Raw genomic sequence first — 20,912 nt, 5'->3', positions numbered from 1 at the left:
TAGTGTCCGTGAGAACAGTGGCTGAGAAATGCCATGCAACTGTCCGACTGTGTGCTGGTAGGTGCCTGTGGCCAGGAAGTGGAGTACAGACACCACCTTCAGTAGGGGTGGGATGGCGGTTGGGCTATCTATCATGCTGACAAGGTCAGCCTGTGTCATGTCCACAATGGCGGCTATGGTGTCCCGGTCCAAACGGTAGAGGGTGTGGATCTGCTCATCAGTGAGGTTGAACGGATGTGCTCGGAGGCGTGGGATTGCGGGCTGCCTGCGTGGTGGTAGTGGCTGTGCTGGCAGCCCTTGCTGGCCCTGCCTTGCCCTCCTCCTCCTCCTGCGTCTCCTCCGTGCGGCCGGTTGTAGTTGGTGTTCGTCTTCTTCTTGGAGTTGGAGTACTTGCAGTGCTATCAGGTCCCCCAGGGCCAACATCGCGAGTCCTGCCGGTAGCATTTCGGAGTGGGTGAGGTTGTGGGAGGAGACTGGGTGTGCAATTTATGTGTTTTCAGGCTGTATGGCCTCCACCTGTGGTGATTCATTCCACCTGTGCAAGCTGCTCTCCCCTTTGGGCGAGCACGTCCCGCACACTACGCTGCAATTCGAGGAATGGCATCTTGCTATTACAATCATGTATTAGTACCCGATGGCTGTGTAACATTGGTTGATATGTTCATTCGGCTATGGTCGCATTGTTTCACATGCATTCTTTGCAGTCGCGAACAGACTTGTGAAGGGTCAGTGGAACGTAGTACTCGAGTAACGGTGGACCCTCATGCATCACTGTACCGAGGTTCACCGACGGGCGGGGCGTCCCATTTGTGAGTGAAGGCAGTTGCCATTTTCACACACAGCAGCACTAGATGGATTAATTTGTGATTTCAAGCGGCCACAGATGCCTTTTCGACGTGATGTTGCAAATGAGGAATTCGAAGGGCGGCGCTTTCGGTCTTCAGCTAGCGGCGAGGAGATGCCCACAGGTCTGACTGCAAATATAACGTTCTATTGTTCAGTGTCCTTGGGACAGGGGCCATGGCGAGGATGCAATGATTGATATGAATAGTTTGGGATGCGCAATAGCGAAGTGGATGATGAGGCCGGACGTTCCCAAATACATGTTACTTCACAACACTGGAATTACGGGCTGGGGCACAGTGGATTTTGCAGGCTGCATAACGCACAGACTCAATGGAATTCTCACATGTTATTTGAGTATGGAAACAGGCGTTATCATTACGGGATGAGGGAATGATGAATGGATGCATGGACAGATGATTTGATACGGTGTTTGCCATGTACAGGGCTTCTTGGAATCTGTCCGCCTCCCCTGCGCTATGTGATGCAGGGCTGCCATAGTGGGACCATCATCTATCTGGCCTTGTTGAGCCCTCCCTGTCTCGACGCGCCTTCAGACACTTGTGTCCATGCACGTTACCAATCCCATCTGATGGATTCTGTTTTCACAGACGCATGCACAGGTACACTCGTTTGTGATGGTGTTTTCACCTCGATATGGATAGTTATGAGTCGCAAGTGGTTTTGGGGTGGTGATGATCCTTTGGAGTGGGCTAGCATGCATATGGCTGTGGATCTAGTGTGATCATTGAAGTGAGTTGATCGAATGTAGTTCTGATGGCCATTCTATTCTTTTTCTTTTCTTTTGGTTGACAGGTATCTCCTCCCCTTTTGCCACTGCCATCTGTATGCCACTCCTGCAGATGGGTTTTACTCCCGACACCTGCTGCTTCGTGTTAATCAGTGGAGCAGCATTACGATCTTATGGGACGATCGCCAATGGGCCACATGCCCTTACGCAGTACTAGTGGCTCGGAGCAACATTTCGGCCTTTCAGCTGGACTAGTGCCTCCCTATTGGGACGGCCCTGCGGTTCTAGGCGCTTCCATGTTGCCTTTTCGTACGAGAATGTAGCCCCTGTGTACCATGAAGGAACAGGGCGTCACACAAGAAGTAGCTGGTCATTTATTGCGGATGCAGCCCACAATGGTGAAATGTGTTTTGGAGTTCATGGCCTAATGGCTGTATGGGCTTGGTGAATTTGTTGTGCATTAAATTTCTATTCTGATATGGGCCGTGTAGCGTTCTTCTTTGCAAGTGATGTGGCATATTCCTATTTGGGGAGCGATGTATTGTGAGGAGATCTGCATTGGGTTCCAGCTTCGGAGTATAGTTGCGTGGTACTGTGCTGGGCGCGTTTGCCTACGAAGCCCAGTGAGGTCAGGGGTGAGGGCTGCCAATATGACTGTTTGAATGATGTCATGCTCAGGGGCGGGGGATTAGGTTTTGTGTAACAGATGCCGGTCAGCCAGGTGGATTGGTGGAATGATGTGATTATCGGAATATTGCTGGTCACAGGTGCCTGTGTTTGCGTGCGTTTCTTGGTGGGAGACTGAGGTCATGTCCATTGGTATAGCTTCTGTATTCGTGCCATCTGTGCCCTGCAGCTCCCATTGGCCCCTCTTGTGATTCTTTTGTTCGTTGGCATGCATGGGTGACTTGTACATTTCACTGGTTGCATTGTGACTTCGTTGCACCTACGGGGAGTTGTACTATGTGGCCAGGGAGCGGTGTACAGGCACTCAGTGGGGCCGTTTACGGTTGATTCGCGATGCCGTACTTCTCACCATGGCGGAATGGTACTTTCCGCCGTGCTTGATGGCGTTAAGTACATGTCCGCTAGGGTCGGAATTCGCGTACCCTTGCGCCATGGTGCTAATTACGGTTTGGCATGGCGCGCGCGCGTACTTGGTGCAGTTAGCGTTGGCGTTCACTACGGTGTCGCTAATGGCATCGTACTTTACGGTGACGGGTCATAATCGCACCGAGCGCTATTCGATGGCGGTATTGCATTTCTGCCATCGTTTTTCGATTTCCGCCAGGGTCGTAATGAGGGCCAGTGTGATGGCTGAATACCTAATCAAATGCCCATTGCCTCATATACAACGACAATATATGAGGTTTCGATTCAATTTATGGCACACCCGAGAAATACTGCAGAGGAGAAACCAAATTACCCCAAATCAAAATTACTGTCGATATTGTGCAGATAAACAACAAAAAGAAACTCTGCAACACTTGATTGTGGTATGTCCCTGTCTAAATTTGCTCCGAGTGAAATTATTCCAAAATGTTTTTATGGTATTCTATGATTTGGATGTGAGCACAATCTGGAAATTAGTGTTTACAAGCCCCAGATTGGCCGTAAAGGTTGCGATTGTACACTTCCTCGAAGCCACAGTCCCAGATTTTGAGCCAATAAACAGTATAAAATGCGAAGGAGAACATAGGTAATCAGGGACAATTATGTTTGTTCTCTTTTGCAATCATGATTATTTTAGCTATGTTCTGTTTTTCTGTTTTTAATTAATGATGAATAGGCTCATGATTGACCGAGAGATTTAGTTATGTAAATACCCTTGTTCACTGTGGCCGTCGTGATTTTTCTTTTTTCTTTTTCTTTAAAGAGAAAATTGTAACCATATTGTAAAAATCTCGTAATTTGTATAATTTTTTTTTTATAGATAGATGTTGTATTGTCGTTTCTTTTTGTTGGCTGTAAAATGTAAAATATTTGAAAGGTAATTTTTAACAACTAACCAAATAAAAATAAAAAATAATTTAAAAAAAGGAGGAGCAGATTACCTTCAGTTGTGGTTCTCCAGGTGTTGCTAACCATCCTGCTTGAGATCCGGGAGTCAGTACTTAGGCAGTTACCTGCAGGAGAACGTTGTCCTTACATTATGTTCAATGTCCAGACCTTCTTGCTTTGAACAAGGGATTTCTACTGTTTCCAGAACCTGCTCCAGTTCCAATGCCTGGGCTCTCTGCCCTGAAGTACTGCGCTCTCTGCATGCAGTTCATCCACTTATCTGCCTACAGCCCTTACTCTCTGCCACCAGTTTCATGTTCCTGCTTGCAATTCCTTGTTCTGTGCCCATAGTCCACAATCTGTGCTTGTACTTTTCTTGTATTCCAGTCCAGAGTTTTAGTCTGAAAGTTCCTGTTCCTAATTATGTAGTTAAATCCACGGTTATTTGATTCCTATCCATAGTTTCGAAATTGAATTTCCAGTCCACAGCACCTGTGCGCTTTGTCTCCAGTCCAGTGCTTATGTGCTTACTCCCTTGTTCTCGGTCGTGAACCTGGCTTACTTCGATTTCCTGTCTTTTCTCTGAATATTTCAGTGAAGGTTTGAGTTACTGTTTCTGTCCTTACTTGTGCTTGTGAAATTCATTTGGCCAGAATTTGGATGCTGGGTTTTCCAGCAAGCAATTGCTGTCTCATTTCTTTGATGCGTTTCTGTATTGTCCATATATTTGTTAATAGTGTGCTGGTTCCTGTTTCAGAAGACAGTCACTGTTCTGTTTCTGCAGGACCCGTGCAGGCTTCAGTCTTTTGAGTATTGTTTTCTTGTTGGAGCGTTAGGGTCCAGATACAGAACTCCACTCCTGCTGCTCCTTTCATGAGCATTCCGAGTGAGGCGATGTATTTTCAACCTGCTCATAGGCGAAGGTTTTCCCTGACATGTGACTAGCACGTGCAAGCCCCAAGCGGGAGCACAACTGGTTTGTCCTAGTTGGAGTCCCTGCTCTTCTATTTTCACTGCTATTGTTGCTAGACTATGCTTGTAGTCTACTCTTTTGTGTCTGCAGTACACCATCCATCTTGTCTCTTGTACACCATTCTATCTTCTATCTTCAGCTTTGGCGGTACTGGTCACCCTTTGAAACCCTGCCACTCTTTTTTACCAATCATTTGATTTAATACTGTGGGCTACTATAAAGTTACAATCTTACAGTTACAAAATTACAACTAGCTGATGAAAATACAATCTTTAGTTGCGATGTTCATGAACACTTACTTATAGGAACCAACAGCCAAAGAAAAGGGTCAGCCACTCTCCAAAAACATGTTCAACCCCCTTCTTAGTATTGCAACACATTCCTAGCGTTTAGATGACCCTTCGTCTTTTACTAGACAAAGTAATGTACAAAGTACCAGGCTTCAACACTCCTGTTTTGCATAGCAAAGATCTTATCTGTGACTTATAATCCATTTGCAATGTGCAGCAGAGATGTGCAATATTCTGCAGATGTATCACATGAGCAGATTATTAAAACGATAACACAAAAAATGTTGAATATTATACTAAGAAGCTGGTTTATGCTTAGCTCTCCATCCTGCCAATACTTACATGAAAGGCAAATTGTCCTGAAAAGTCATACATGCCACAGGAATGCATCAAGCTCAACGTGTTTCTCACAGCTTCAGGACTTAATACTCGTTCACCTGTGATTGGGCAAAATCCCCCATTTGCCAGTGTGGCTGCCATCACACTGGCCGACTCACATGTTACTTCTGTTGAGCACAGCTTTAAGAAAGAAGAACAAGGGTCATTAACAGTGATATTATACCTTGTCATTGTTTCATATATTATATAGTACAGCAATCTTATTTATGTAGAGTAAGGGATTATGGGCCTCATTCCAAGGTTGGTGGTATCCCACCAAACGGAATTACCGCTACTGCCACATGGTCTGGCAGAATTACCGCCGGATTATAAGTGGTGGTAGGTGGTGTTAGTCCCCATTAATTAAAGTCCATATGACTTCATGGGGATTTGGGCAGAATTAAAGCCGGCGGTAATTCCGTTTGTGATAATTTCGCTGATTTCACAATTTTTGGGCAGAAAGGTGGCAGATTTAGCTCCAGTTCATAGCTGGAGGTGAATCCTACTTTTCCCCGCCAAACTCGTAGTTGGGCAGTGGGGTACAGTGGAGGTAACTGAATTACCACCACATTTTATACCACAACGCCAAACTTGTAATGAGGTCATATGTGCTTTATATAGGCACATGTTCAACTCCAACATAAACTGAAATAAAATAGGTAAAAAACCTTCTTATTATACTGTTTAGCCCACACACACTCCGAACAGGCCTTATGGGTAGAATACTTGGCACATATACTGACCTTAACATTTGATACCTCTAGGGCATTGCCAAGAGAAAGTAAATATGTCTTTGTTTTTTGAGAACAAATGACGTGCATAGCAAATGATGCAAATTAGGCATCCATCGAACATGCAACACTTCCTGTTTTTGGCCTATTGCAAAACACTGATAAATATGCTGCTAAAGGTTCAATAAAAAGACACTAGCCTCTAAAGTTGAGGTGGGAATATAGTGAAATCAATGAACTCAGAAGAAGTTACTTACCTCATTCACACAATAGTATATGTTATATCTTCAGATCCCAGTTCGCAATAGGGCATCATGTCAGAGGGAACAGATGGACAAATCCCCCAAATTGTCATGTGAGCACTACATTGGCAAAAGAGACTAGCCTGCCATTATTTGAGAGGTATGCCCCCATATCACCAGATATGTTCGGGATGATCAGACCGAGTCCCTGAATGAACAGCACTTGTCAAGAAGGAAAGGATGGATCCCTTGACTTTCCCAGCATCCAAAGGCTAAAATAAATACATTTTTCATTTGTACTTGGATCGTGTAGAAGGTTTCTGGGATGCCCCCATTTCCTTAATGTTATCGTTCGATAAACATTGTATCCATTGATGCATATTTTTCAGGTGCCAGAGTGACAAGGTAAGCAAGTGTGGACAAGGGTGGATTATCTTTGCACCCTGCTGGTTAAGCAGGCCAAAAAGAATGGGGAGAATGAGAGGTGGTCTGCTTACCATAATCAGTAGGTCTGAGAACCAACGGCTCTGGGGCAAATGTTATTTTTTTTTTAGGAGAACTTTGCAATGACTGAAGGCTCTGAACTTCTGCAAGACTTTCGGAATCAGAGGAAGATGGGGAAATGCATATACAAATAGGTTGTTCCACGAGATCAACAATGCATCTCCCACTGTATGTTTCCCTCTAATTTTCCATGAGGTGTAATTATGACACTTGTTAAGTTCCTAAATCTACAGGGGGGAGACCGTGAAGGTAAAGGTCTCCCAGTGGACCTGTTTGCTTAACTCCCATTCATGATTAAAGAAAGATTGCATGCTTAGCTCACCCGCTTGAACATTGTCCATTCCCGCTAGATGAGCTGCTTATTTATGTTGTTGCTTAATGCCCACTGCCATAAGCAAACAGACAGAGCACATAGTTTCACCAACCTGGTCTTTCCCTGCTTGTTGATGTAGAACATCATCACAACGTTGTCCCGACAGTATAAGGACATTGGAGTTCTCCATTACTGGCAAGAATACCTGCAAGTCTAGGAAGGCTGCCTTCTATTCCAGGAAATGTATGTGTTCCTGCGAGTCTTCCTTGTTACACATGTCGTGGACTTGGAGATCCCCAAGGTTGTTCTCCTCCCCGATAGGGAAGAGTCTGTTGTGATGGTAAACTAATGAACTGCCCATCTCAGAAGATCCTGCCGGAGCCAGGGCGGAATGTAAACCACTTTGGTTAGGGTCGGAGTCCTAAGCCCAACTTGCAGCTAGGTGTAGCTGGCTGCGCGCATCTACAATCTGGCCCTGGGCACCAGCAAAATACAGGCCGCCATCCGACCCAACAGACAGGAACCACCAATACGGTGGTTTGAGAAGGAAACAGGAGCAGGGCTACTGTCTACAAAACATTGTTTATTCATGTTTCTGTAGGGAAGACTTTGCCTAATGTCAAATCCCAAAGGAAGCTTATGAACTCCAACCTCTGTGTTGGAATGAGGGTGGACTTATTTATTTTGCTTGGCAGGCCCAGTAAGTACATTAGGTTGAAAAGGAACTGCAGGTGGGAAAAGGCTTGAAATGGGGACTGTGCTTCGATTAGCAAGTCATTCAAGTAGGGATATAAGTGAATGCCTTTCAGGCATAGGGCCGAACTGATGTTGAAGGGTAACACTTTGTACTGATAGTGGCCATGGCAAATAGAAAACAGCAGGTAACAGCAGTGAGGAGGCCAAATGGGAATGTGCAGATATGAGTCTTGCAAATCCACACCTGGCTGAAGGGATGATCGTTGAGGGCGGGTGTTAACATCTTTAACTTTTCTTGGGGTACTAAAAGATTGAAACGCTGCTCCCTGTGGACTTTTGGCAGACGTTGCAAGCAGACGCTGAGTATCGTACATCAGGATTTCCTAAGTGCTCAGTGCTTCAAACTGGTTGGTGTGTTGCAAAATCCTGCCTTCCTTGCTTAGCCATTGGTGCTTTTGGTACTGCACATATAACGTGCTTGTACGCACACAGGTACCTGGCTAAGTACCGCTTTCCCGCGAAGATGCGGAGTGCGGCTTTATTTTATTTTACTTGCATTGTCTTCTTCTGTTTTTTTTTTCTTTTTTACACACTGGCGTATTTATTGTCAGAGATTCTGACTTTTATTTGCGTAATTTTATTTCACCTTTTTTTTTCTTTATATTGTTATTTTTGAAAAATAACGTAATATTTTTGCTTTGGTTCTTACTCTGTACTTCCATTTTCTCCTTGCTGAATGGTATTTGTTACCTACAAACGTACCACAAATATGCCTGGCAGTGCGTGTAACCTCCTATCACTTGCCCCGCTTGGCGATGTGGTAGTACCCTCTCCAACCTTCTACTCCGCCATTACTTTTACCCCACTATTGCCGCCTCTCAGACAAGGCATAGTGCTCCCATCAAAATTTCCGTTCCCCTCCCAACACTTTCGGCCCAAACATGCAGGCACAGCGTGCACATCTGACATTATGCCTAAGAGCAGGTTCTTGCTTGACCGCAAATAAAAAATAACTCTCCATCCCCTTTCTCCACCCCACAGGCACCGTCAATTCCCATCCTTTGTCGGATGTCACATCCTTGATTCACTCAAATCAATCCCATTGGCTCCAGGAAAAGGGGCCCCTCCCTCTACAATTCACTTTCCTTCTTTAAACCTAGACTCCTCTAGCATTTCCATCTACGCCAGTCAGTGTGAGTCTCCCATTTCTCTGAGAGAGGAGGTGCACCCCGAAGGCATCTCCGTGCAATCTTCCATAGCACAATCCTCATCTTTTTTACAATCCTTCGTCCTTCCCCTACCGAGACCGCAGAAACCATTTCCACATGACAATCCAACTCAACAGCTTGCCTTGATTCAGCAATTATCAGCATGTGTAAACTGTTTGACACTCTTGATAAAAAAAAGTTATCAAACGGCACAACTTGAAGAGCTAGCAACATGGTTACATGCCAACGGCCCCCCCCCTTGACCAACATGAGTGGCGATTTCCTTCACCCCAATCCTTCACATCATTCTATTGTCTGTATAGATGATAAAGCAGCTTCAACAATCGATCTCCACCCCAAACTTCCAGTATGTTTCATTGTGCCTCCATCATGCCATTTACCATCTATTCCTGGCGTAATTCGTCCAATTGTCCCACAAGCACCACTTGCAGATCAAGCTAGGGACACGCCTAATGCTACAGTGCCCGCTCTCCAGAGCAGAGATGAAGCCTCTTCTGCTAATCCGACCACATCACAGTTTGAGGCTCCATCTCATGACAGTGGCCCGAGGTCACCTTTGTCAATACTGCATCAAGATCCTCTAGTACCAGAAACCGCACACACGATCAGTAGCAAGGCTACATCTTCCAGAATAGCCAGAAAGAGACTGTGTGCCTACGTAAAAAGAATTAAAAAAACATGACACGTTTTAAAACACACAAAAAGCACGCTGGCCGCCTTTTTCCAGGCGCTGGGAAACTCATCTAACACCAGCACTAGCCAAGCTAAATCAACTTCTATGGCTAAATCTCAAGTTTCCAATGCAGAAGCTGATACACCGTTTCCAGTTACTCTCACTTCAGTTCCATTAGCCACTCAGTCAGTGGCACAGCCCATTATCCTTTCCCCACTAAGTCAACTGGTTCACTCGCTCGAACAGACCGGGCAACCTAAGCAAGTTGACAGCGAGCCCATAATAGCTAAGAAAGCGGTCTCTTTCCAACTTCCCGATTTAACAAGGGGGGTCCTGGGAGTCTCTCTGCCAGACATTAGTCCTGGTTACGAGAGACTTACCCAGAGTCTTTAGCTCACTATCTTTTCACAGAGAAGAAATATCCCAAACATATCAGTCTTTGTCCTGCCCTGGGGCAGTCCAGCACCGAAATGCGAGGCAATTCTCCTCTGAACAAGAGTACCAACAGAAACCCCAGACACGTGTTTCGGTCTGGTTGGACCTCATCAGTAGGGTGGATCTGTGCCTCTCTAAGAATAGTGAGCAAGGGGTCCACGTCTGGATTCCCCTAGTAACTTAGGGTGAGACCCAAAGTTACTTAAATATGCAGATTTAACAAGGGGGGTCCTGGGAGTCTCTCTGCCAGACATTAGTCCTGGTTACGAGAGACTTACCCAGAGTCTTGAGCTCACTATCTTTTCACAGAGAAGAAATATCCCAAACATATCAGTCTTTGTCCTGCCCTGGGGCAGTCCAGCACCGAAATGCGAGGCAATTCTCCTCTGAACAAGAGTACCAACAGAAACCCCAGACACGTGTTTCGGTCTGGTTGGACCTCATCAGTAGGGTGGATCTGTGCCTCTCTAAGAATAGTGAGCAAGGGGTCCACGTCTGGATTCCCCTAGTAACTTAGGGTGAGACCCAAAGTTACTTAAATATGCAGATTTAACAAGGGGGGTCCTGGGAGTCTCTCTGCCAGACATTAGTCCTGGTTACGAGAGACTTACCCAGAGTCTTTAGCTCACTATCTTTTCACAGAGAAGAAATATCCCAAACATATCAGTCTTTGTCCTGCCCTGGGGCAGTCCAGCACCGAAATGCGAGGCAATTCTCCTCTGAACAAGAGTACCAACAGAAACCCCAGACACGTGTTTCGGTCTGGTTGGACCTCATCAGTAGGGTGGATCTGTGCCTCTCTAAGAATAGTGAGCAAGGGGTCCACGTCTGGATTCCCCTAGTAACTTAGGGTGAGACCCAAAGTTACTTAAATATGCAGATTTAACAAGGGGGGTCCTGGGAGTCTCTCTGCCAGACATTAGTCCTGGTTACGAGAGACTTACCCAGAGTCTTTAGCTCACTATCTTTTCACAGAGAAGAAATATCCCAAACATATCAGTCTTTGTCCTGCCCTGGGGCAGTCCAGCACCGAAATGCGAGGCAATTCTCCTCTGAACAAGAGTACCAACAGAAACCCCAGACACGTGTTTCGGTCTGGTTGGACCTCATCAGTAGGGTGGATCTGTGCCTCTCTAAGAATAGTGAGCAAGGGGTCCACGTCTGGATTCCCCTAGTAACTTAGGGTGAGACCCAAAGTTACTTAAATATGCAGATTTAACAAGGGGGGTCCTGGGAGTCTCTCTGCCAGACATTAGTCCTGGTTACGAGAGACTTACCCAGAGTCTTTAGCTCACTATCTTTTCACAGAGAAGAAATATCCCAAACATATCAGTCTTTGTCCTGCCCTGGGGCAGTCCAGCACCGAAATGCGAGGCAATTCTCCTCTGAACAAGAGTACCAACAGAAACCCCAGACACGTGTTTCGGTCTGGTTGGACCTCATCAGTAGGGTGGATCTGTGCCTCTCTAAGAATAGTGAGCAAGGGGTCCACGTCTGGATTCCCCTAGTAACTTAGGGTGAGACCCAAAGTTACTTAAATATGCAGATTTAACAAGGGGGGTCCTGGGAGTCTCTCTGCCAGACATTAGTCCTGGTTACGAGAGACTTACCCAGAGTCTTTAGCTCACTATCTTTTCACAGAGAAGAAATATCCCAAACATATCAGTCTTTGTCCTGCCCTGGGGCAGTCCAGCACCGAAATGCGAGGCAATTCTCCTCTGAACAAGAGTACCAACAGAAACCCCAGACACGTGTTTCGGTCTGGTTGGACCTCATCAGTAGGGTGGATCTGTGCCTCTCTAAGAATAGTGAGCAAGGGGTCCACGTCTGGATTCCCCTAGTAACTTAGGGTGAGACCCAAAGTTACTTAAATATGCAGATTTAACAAGGGGGGTCCTGGGAGTCTCTCTGCCAGACATTAGTCCTGGTTACGAGAGACTTACCCAGAGTCTTTAGCTCACTATCTTTTCACAGAGAAGAAATATCCCAAACATATCAGTCTTTGTCCTGCCCTGGGGCAGTCCAGCACCGAAATGCGAGGCAATTCTCCTCTGAACAAGAGTACCAACAGAAACCCCAGACACGTGTTTCGGTCTGGTTGGACCTCATCAGTAGGGTGGATCTGTGCCTCTCTAAGAATAGTGAGCAAGGGGTCCACGTCTGGATTCCCCTAGTAACTTAGGGTGAGACCCAAAGTTACTTAAATATGCAGATTTAACAAGGGGGGTCCTGGGAGTCTCTCTGCCAGACATTAGTCCTGGTTACGAGAGACTTACCCAGAGTCTTTAGCTCACTATCTTTTCACAGAGAAGAAATATCCCAAACATATCAGTCTTTGTCCTGCCCTGGGGCAGTCCAGCACCGAAATGCGAGGCAATTCTCCTCTGAACAAGAGTACCAACAGAAACCCCAGACACGTGTTTCGGTCTGGTTGGACCTCATCAGTAGGGTGGATCTGTGCCTCTCTAAGAATAGTGAGCAAGGGGTCCACGTCTGGATTCCCCTAGTAACTTAGGGTGAGACCCAAAGTTACTTAAATATGCAGATTTAACAAGGGGGGTCCTGGGAGTCTCTCTGCCAGACATTAGTCCTGGTTACGAGAGACTTACCCAGAGTCTTTAGCTCACTATCTTTTCACAGAGAAGAAATATCCCAAACATATCAGTCTTTGTCCTGCCCTGGGGCAGTCCAGCACCGAAATGCGAGGCAATTCTCCTCTGAACAATAGTACCAACAGAAACCCCAGACACGTGTTTCGGTCTGGTTGGACCTCATCAGTAGGGTGGATCTGTGCCTCTCTAAGAATAGTGAGCAAGGGGTCCACGTCTGGATTCCCCTAGTAACTTAGGGTGAGACCCAAAGTTACTTAAATATGCAGATTTAACAAGGGGGGTCCTGGGAGTCTCTCTGCCAGACATTAGTCCTGGTTACGAGAGACTTACCCAGAGTCTTTAGCTCACTATCTTTTCACAGAGAAGAAATATCCCAAACATATCAGTCTTTGTCCTGCCCTGGGGCAGTCCAGCACCGAAATGCGAGGCAATTCTCCTCTGAACAAGAGTACCAACAGAAACCCCAGACACGTGTTTCGGTCTGGTTGGACCTCATCAGTAGGGTGGATCTGTGCCTCTCTAAGAATAGTGAGCAAGGGGTCCACGTCTGGATTCCCCTAGTAACTTAGGGTGAGACCCAAAGTTACTTAAATATGCAGATTTAACAAGGGGGGTCCTGGGAGTCTCTCTGCCAGACATTAGTCCTGGTTACGAGAGACTTACCCAGAGTCTTTAGCTCACTATCTTTTCACAGAGAAGAAATATCCCAAACATATCAGTCTTTGTCCTGCCCTGGGGCAGTCCAGCACCGAAATGCGAGGCAATTCTCCTCTGAACAAGAGTACCAACAGAAACCCCAGACACGTGTTTCGGTCTGGTTGGACCTCATCAGTAGGGTGGATCTGTGCCTCTCTAAGAATAGACTCTGGGTAAGTCTCTCGTAACCAGGACTAATGTCTGGCAGAGGGACTCCCAGGACCCCCCTTGTTAATCTGCATATTTAAGTAACTTTGGGTCTCACCCTAAGTTACTAGGGGAATCCAGACGTGGACCCCTTGCTCACTATTCTTAGAGAGGCACAGATCCACCCTACTGATGAGGTCCAACCAGACCGAAACACGTGTCTGGGGTTTCTGTTGGTACTCTTGTTCAGAGGAGAATTGCCTAGCATTTCGGTGCTGGACTGCCCCAGGGCAGGACAAAGACTGATATGTCTAGGATATTTCTTCTTTGTGAAAGATAGTGAGCTAAAGACTCTGGGTAAGTCTCTCGTAACCAGGACTAATGTCTGGCAGAGGGACTCCCAGGACCCCCCTTGTTAATCTGCATATTTAAGTAACTTTGGGTCTCACCCTAAGTTACTAGGGGAATCCAGACGTGGACCCCTTGCTCACTATTCTTAGAGAGGCACAGATCCACCCTACTGATGAGGTCCAACCAGACCGAAACACGTGTCTGGGGTTTCTGTTGGTACTCTTGTTCAGAGGAGAATTGCCTAGCATTTCGGTGCTGGACTGCCCCAGGGCAGGACAAAGACTGATATGTCTAGGATATTTCTTCTTTGTGAAAGATAGTGAGCTAAAGACTCTGGGTAAGTCTCTCGTAACCAGGACTAATGTCTGGCAGAGGGACTCCCAGGACCCCCCTTGTTAATCTGCATATTTAAGTAACTTTGGGTCTCACCCTAAGTTACTAGGGGAATCCAGACGTGGACCCCTTGCTCACTATTCTTAGAGAGGCACAGATCCACCCTACTGATGAGGTCCAACCAGACCGAAACACGTGTCTGGGGTTTCTGTTGGTACTCTTGTTCAGAGGAGAATTGCCTAGCATTTCGGTGCTGGACTGCCCCAGGGCAGGACAAAGACTGATATGTCTAGGATATTTCTTCTTTGTGAAAGATAGTGAGCTAAAGACTCTGGGTAAGTCTCTCGTAACCAGGACTAATGTCTGGCAGAGGGACTCCCAGGACCCCCCTTGTTAATCTGCATATTTAAGTAACTTTGGGTCTCACCCTAAGTTACTAGGGGAATCCAGACGTGGACCCCTTGCTCACTATTCTTAGAGAGGCACAGATCCACCCTACTGATGAGGTCCAACCAGACCGAAACACGTGTCTGGGGTTTCTGTTGGTACTCTTGTTCAGAGGAGAATTGCCTAGCATTTCGGTGCTGGACTGCCCCAGGGCAGGACAAAGACTGATATGTCTAGGATATTTCTTCTTTGTGAAAGATAGTGAGCTAAAGACTCTGGGTAAGTCTCTCGTAACCAGGACTAATGTCTGGCAGAGGGACTCCCAGGACCCCCCTTGTTAATCTGCATATTTAAGTAACTTTGGGTCTCACCCTAAGTTACTAGGGGAATCCAGACGTGGACCCCTTGCTCACTATTCTTAGAGAGGCACAGATCCACCCTACTGATGAGGTCCAACCAGACCGAAACACGTGTCTGGGGTTTCTGTTGGTACTCTTGTTCAGAGGAGAATTGCCTAGCATTTCGGTGCTGGACTGCCCCAGGGCAGGACAAAGACTGATATGTCTAGGATATTTCTTCTTTGTGAAAGATAGTGAGCTAAAGACTCTGGGTAAGTCTCTCGTAACCAGGACTAATGTCTGGCAGAGGGACTCCCAGGACCCCCTTGTTAATCTGCATATTTAAGTAACTTTGGGTCTCACCCTAAGTTACTAGGGGAATCCAGACGTGGACCCCTTGCTCACTATTCTTAGAGAGGCACAGATCCACCCTACTGATGAGGTCCAACCAGACCGAAACACGTGTCTGGGGTTTCTGTTGGTACTCTTGTTCAGAGGAGAATTGCCTAGCATTTCGGTGCTGGACTGCCCCAGGGCAGGACAAAGACTGATATGTCTAGGATATTTCTTCTTTGTGAAAGATAGTGAGCTAAAGACTCTGGGTAAGTCTCTCGTAACCAGGACTAATGTCTGGCAGAGGGACTCCCAGGACCCCCCTTGTTAATCTGCATATTTAAGTAACTTTGGGTCTCACCCTAAGTTACTAGGGGAATCCAGACGTGGACCCCTTGCTCACTATTCTTAGAGAGGCACAGATCCACCCTACTGATGAGGTCCAACCAGACCGAAACACGTGTCTGGGGTTTCTGTTGGTACTCTTGTTCAGAGGAGAATTGCCTAGCATTTCGGTGCTGGACTGCCCCAGGGCAGGACAAAGACTGATATGTCTAGGATATTTCTTCTTTGTGAAAGATAGTGAGCTAAAGACTCTGGGTAAGTCTCTCGTAACCAGGACTAATGTCTGGCAGAGGGACTCCCAGGACCCCCCTTGTTAATCTTTCCAACTTCCCACCACAATCTCCCCTATTAGAGATGGTTCTCTCTCTGACTCAGCGATCGCAGAACTGAAATCTACTGTTGATGCCTATCTTGCCCTGCGTTTGTCCAATTCAAGCTCTGTACTGCATGGCATAGCATCGCAGGCTCCAACTGTAATTCCTTCGAGGCCTCATATCAACCCTGGCCTCCCAAGAGCCCCAGATTCAATCACTAACCTTGCTCAATCAGTACAAGAAGAGGAGAGCCTATTGCGCTCTTGTCCAAGGGCAAATCGACTTCCATCTTCCCTGAAATGGACCCCATCCAATTACTCTTCTAAGACTCCCTTCAAACATGCGGCACCACTACGTTCCTGTTTCCATTCTTTCATCCTCAAATGTAGAGCAGATTGTGCTGTACTCACCCAAAAAATCCAACGCCTTTACCCATTTATGGGTCATTAATCAAACCCCTTTGACCATAGTCCCCCAATATACATATCTTGGGATGATTTTTTAGGGCAAATCGCATGCCTGGGGCCAAGAAGCTTACATGGAAGCCAAATTAGCCACAGCCATATCACAGGTGTGGATTCTTATGTTTAAATATGGCAAATTCTCCATCCAACCTATGTGGCACTTTTGGAATATGAAAATAGTTCCCACATTGCTATATGGTTTGAAACTTTATCTGAAGACTTCTCCCTCCAATTCGACAAATGGGAGACCAAATTTTGGAGGCACGTATTACATCTGCTTCAATGCACCCCATGTGCCTGGATCCGATATGAGCTAGGGCTGGTTTCGTTACAAGCACTTTACAACTTGCGAGTGTGCGCTTTGTTCAGGAAATGTTTGCTCTCCAAAGAGCAAAACACAATTCTGAAAACACTAACCCAGTCATAATATGTTCTTGGTGAAACATGTTTTTGTATATGACTGGCTGTCAAAAGCCTACCACATCTTGGCAGAAGCAGAGGTCTCTATTGACATTTTACTCACGAATCCTGATAAAGCCAAATTGAAAATCTACCAGGCAGATTGGATTAAGACCAGAGATCTCTGTCTGCATTATAGAGATGGTGATGCGATCAGGTTTTACCCAAAAAAATTTGCACCCTGCCACCCTATTTAGTACAAGTACCGTCACCAAAATATTGCACTGGTATTCTATGTTTGAGGTTTAATCTATGGCTTACAAAGGACATACAAGCAAAGCAAAAGATTATTCCACCGCATACTAACTTTTGCCTATTCTACATGAACTGTGATTGACGTGAAACTCTGGACCATCTCATAACAGAATGTGTAGCATTGCGTTCAAGGAGAGAAATACATTTTTCTAGACATTGTAAGTTTTTAGGCAATTTAGATCCAAAAGACTGTTGGTCTATCATCTTAGGTTTGTCCTATATGGCAATACAAATTGCTACAGTTAATTTGGAAGATCGAAGTACAGATCCAGTGGATGAACAAATTAAACAAATAAGCATAACCATACAAGGCCAAACGCAACCAGATGGACTAACGGACACCCCCCTCACAAAAGCTGCATTAACCAAGAATCTGTTAAAAAATGGCAGTAGTTGGCCACAACATTGAATAGCAACCAACCGCAATAATGCCAGAAGGAGCCGGTATTGCAGTGTTATAGGTTAGGCTTGTGGAACACGCGAGGCTTTAGTCATCTGTTCAATAGAGAGTGGTTGGGTGACCTGACTATTGCTTGCCTACAGGAGACCTGGTAAGGCGCTACTCCTATGGTATTGGATTTCCAGATTGCATTAAATCCTGCCATTCAACCAGAAAAGGGACGTCCTATGGTTGGTTTGTTAAGTCTGGTAAGACGATCATCAGGATTTGACATCATCAATTCAATAAATCACTCTCCATTCATCCAAGAGTCAACGACTGTAAAACTTGATTCTAAGTCCCAAATAATAGAACAAATGTCAATAATAAACTTGTATTGGAACCATGGAAGAGCAGGGATCCAAGAATTTATCGATGCAGTTTCAACTATTATTGATCGTTTAGTTACAGACCAACATGTCTTGAATATAATACTTTGTAGCGATTTGAACATTGATTATTTTAACCCAAAGACACTTTTGACTAAGAATTTATCGTCACAATGGATGAAAGAAATGAGTGTAAGAAACTTAAAAATGTTGAATGAATGTACACAAGGAGACATACTGCCGTCCCAGACGTGGAATCGAGAGAATCACGGTTCCACAATTGATTATATATTTGTATCAACAGAACTTCATCAATGGGTGAAAACACTAAGAGTGGTTCACAAAACAAGTAGTGACCATGATATGTTAATAATGGAATTTGTTAACACCGTGAGAAATGTTAAAACAAAATGGTCACATAATATCGAAGTTGAATCTAGCAGAGTGAGGCTAAGGCTTGCTGAAGAGCAGGTAGTTCAGATATCGAACCAATATTGTGTTGGGAGAACTACTCTCGAATATGAAGACTTACTAGTCAATTTCAAAACTGATAATGGTGGTTCAAAATATGCAAACATGAAACATCTCCACTGTTTTGATTTAGACACATTAACATGAAAAACAAGCACTAAGACGTATAATCCGCCAAGCTCGGTCAGCTGACAAAGTAACAAGTGCATCGATCATAAAGGCTGCCAAACAAAGGTACAAAAACTGGATCAAAACACACAAATGTTTAATGTTACAAAGAGACTCAGAATGAATGCTGGAAAGCCTTCAAAATAAGAACACTAGAGACTTCTGGAACATCATTAACGACACCCATGCTCCCCAGGCGGCCACACAAACTAATATGGTCAGGAGGCAGAGTGGATAGCCCACTTTAATGAGTTATACAAAGAGAATATAGGACCAACAAATTGGAATGGCCCAAACATTACAAAATGGACTTTAACTTTTCCCAAGGATGATATCATACGAATAATCATTAAAGCATATAACTCGTGTGCGCCTGGCCCAGACGGCTTGACAAATTACACGATTAAACACCCGGAGTTATGGGCAGATGTCTGCGTGTCCCTCTTTCAGACAGCAAACGTTCAGCAACAGACGCCAATCTCATGGAAATCTGCCGTGATTGTGCGAGTGTTTAAAAAGGGGGACAGAACTTGCCCCAAAAACTATCGACCGGTGGCTCTGTTAGACATCTTGGGGAAGATTTACGTGACCATGTTACAACTCAAACTAGTAAAATGGGCCACACTGTCGAATCATGTTGATGTTAGACAGAATGGATTTGTTAAGCAGGTTGGTTGTTCACTGAACCTGCTGCTGCTGAATCTATTAAAAATGGGGGTGATAATCCCAAACTACGGTATATCTCGCCTTCATTGACTTTTCCTACGCATTCGATACGGCTGACCCGGGTTTGCCATGGAACAAAATGCGTACATGGGGTTGCCCGGAAGATCTATTGGCGGCAATAAAAGAACTGCGCCCAGGCACTTCAATTAGAGTACGCTTGGATCAAACTGGAACCCTGTCATCAACTATTAAAACATTTAAGGGAGTCAAGAAAGGTTGTCCCTTGGCAGCAGTGATATTTAGCCTGTTCATATCGGACATTGGCAATTCCATCGAGGCAAGTCCCCCAAAGATTCATAGATCCCACCTAATTTGGCTTCTTTATGCAGACAACCTCATATTGTTGCACCTAACACCAATTGGTCTGCAAAGAAAAATCAAAGCAGTTCAACAATATGTGGCTGAAAATCGTCTGCTCATCAACACTTAGAAATGTGAAGTTCTTGTCCTCAAAGGTGGAACAAGACTGACAAAGAAATTATCTTGGTTTATGGGGCACGAAAAATTGTTGATATCACTGAGTGTAAAATATCTTGGCATGACCGTTGGTTCCTGCCTTAATGACGGCCCATGGATAACGGTGACTAAACGCAAATGCAAACAACTGGCGAATCAAGCCTTAGTGCTAAAAAGGAGATTTGGAAGATTTTCACTTAAAGTGGTTTTGCGATTCTATCAACAAAAGGTAATACCAGTACTAACGTACAGGGCAGAAAATGCTCTGGGTTGCTCATGGGAGGTGTGGTCCTCGCTTGAGAACACTTTTTGGACCATAGTACTGGGATTACCGAAAGGTACATCGACGGCTTCCATTCGATATGAATTATCGCTAATCTGTATCCACGCAAGAGTATGTTGGAGCCTGTTATCGTTATACCGGAAAACAAAAGCATGCAAACAAATTCCGCAATTTGAAATCTTCCACACTGCCAGTTCGTCAGCCCCAGGCATAATGGCAATATGGCTGAAACGCTGCGAAAAACTTGATGGCAGGATTTGACATCAACCCAGAGCTGCTTCAAGGTAATCCGGAAGCAGCGAAAACAAAAATTTGGCGGGCGGACCGGGAGTTGACATGCTCTGAAAGAGGGGCATCTAAGATGTTGAGCGAGGTACCACCTGAGGCTCGAGCTTTTAATAGCATACAAAAATACATTGCATTATTCCCAGATCCAAATGCTAGAAGGTTGTTTATGAGTTTTAGGCTTAATACGTTCAAAACGAAAGAACCGACTGAGAGCATGGTCAGCCAATGCAAATTTTAACCCGACATGTCGATGCTGTACACAAGAACTTGAAACTTTAAAACATTTGGTACTATTTTGTACTAATCTACGAACAGATAGAACTTGATACCTGGGTCTTTGGAGCGAGTCTCATCCGTCTCTTAATGCCGAAGAGTGGCGGCAACAAATGTTCTACAGAATAGATATGAAATTGGTATTACCACTCACTCACTTTTTGGCGATAATTGAAAATCGTTTATTGATCTAAGTATAACATAAACGTAGTGGGACACGTCAAAATGCATCTTGAGGTTAAGAGTGTGTGAATGTAAAAAAAAAAGACTGATGAAAACTGTCAGTTGGTAAAGTATTACAGTGTAAAGAGATGTAATGAGTAAAAAGGAATGTTTCATTTTAAAGGTTTGTATGTAAACCAATAAAATTATTTAAAAAAAAAAAA

The 20,912-nt window shown here is 45.1% G+C and overlaps 1 protein-coding gene across 2 annotated transcripts in view; it reads right to left on the bottom strand.

The window, feature by feature from the left end:
* The window catches only part of GLS (glutaminase), a 1,476,479-nt gene that overhangs the window by 586,903 nt on the left and 868,664 nt on the right, over window positions 1-20,912 (bottom strand). For both annotated transcript variants that reach the window (XM_069615676.1, XM_069615675.1), the window contains exon 12: window positions 5,201-5,377. In XM_069615676.1, the coding sequence (XP_069471777.1) occupies window positions 5,201-5,377 (177 nt within the window). The remainder of the gene's footprint in view (window positions 1-5,200; window positions 5,378-20,912) is intronic.

This window comes from Ambystoma mexicanum, chromosome 9 (genome assembly GCF_040938575.1).
Source record: "Ambystoma mexicanum isolate Mex_15411 chromosome 9, UKY_AmexF1_1, whole genome shotgun sequence".
Taxonomy (NCBI): Eukaryota; Metazoa; Chordata; class Amphibia; order Caudata; family Ambystomatidae; genus Ambystoma; species Ambystoma mexicanum.
This window is presented reverse-complemented; position numbering and strand designations above follow the sequence as displayed.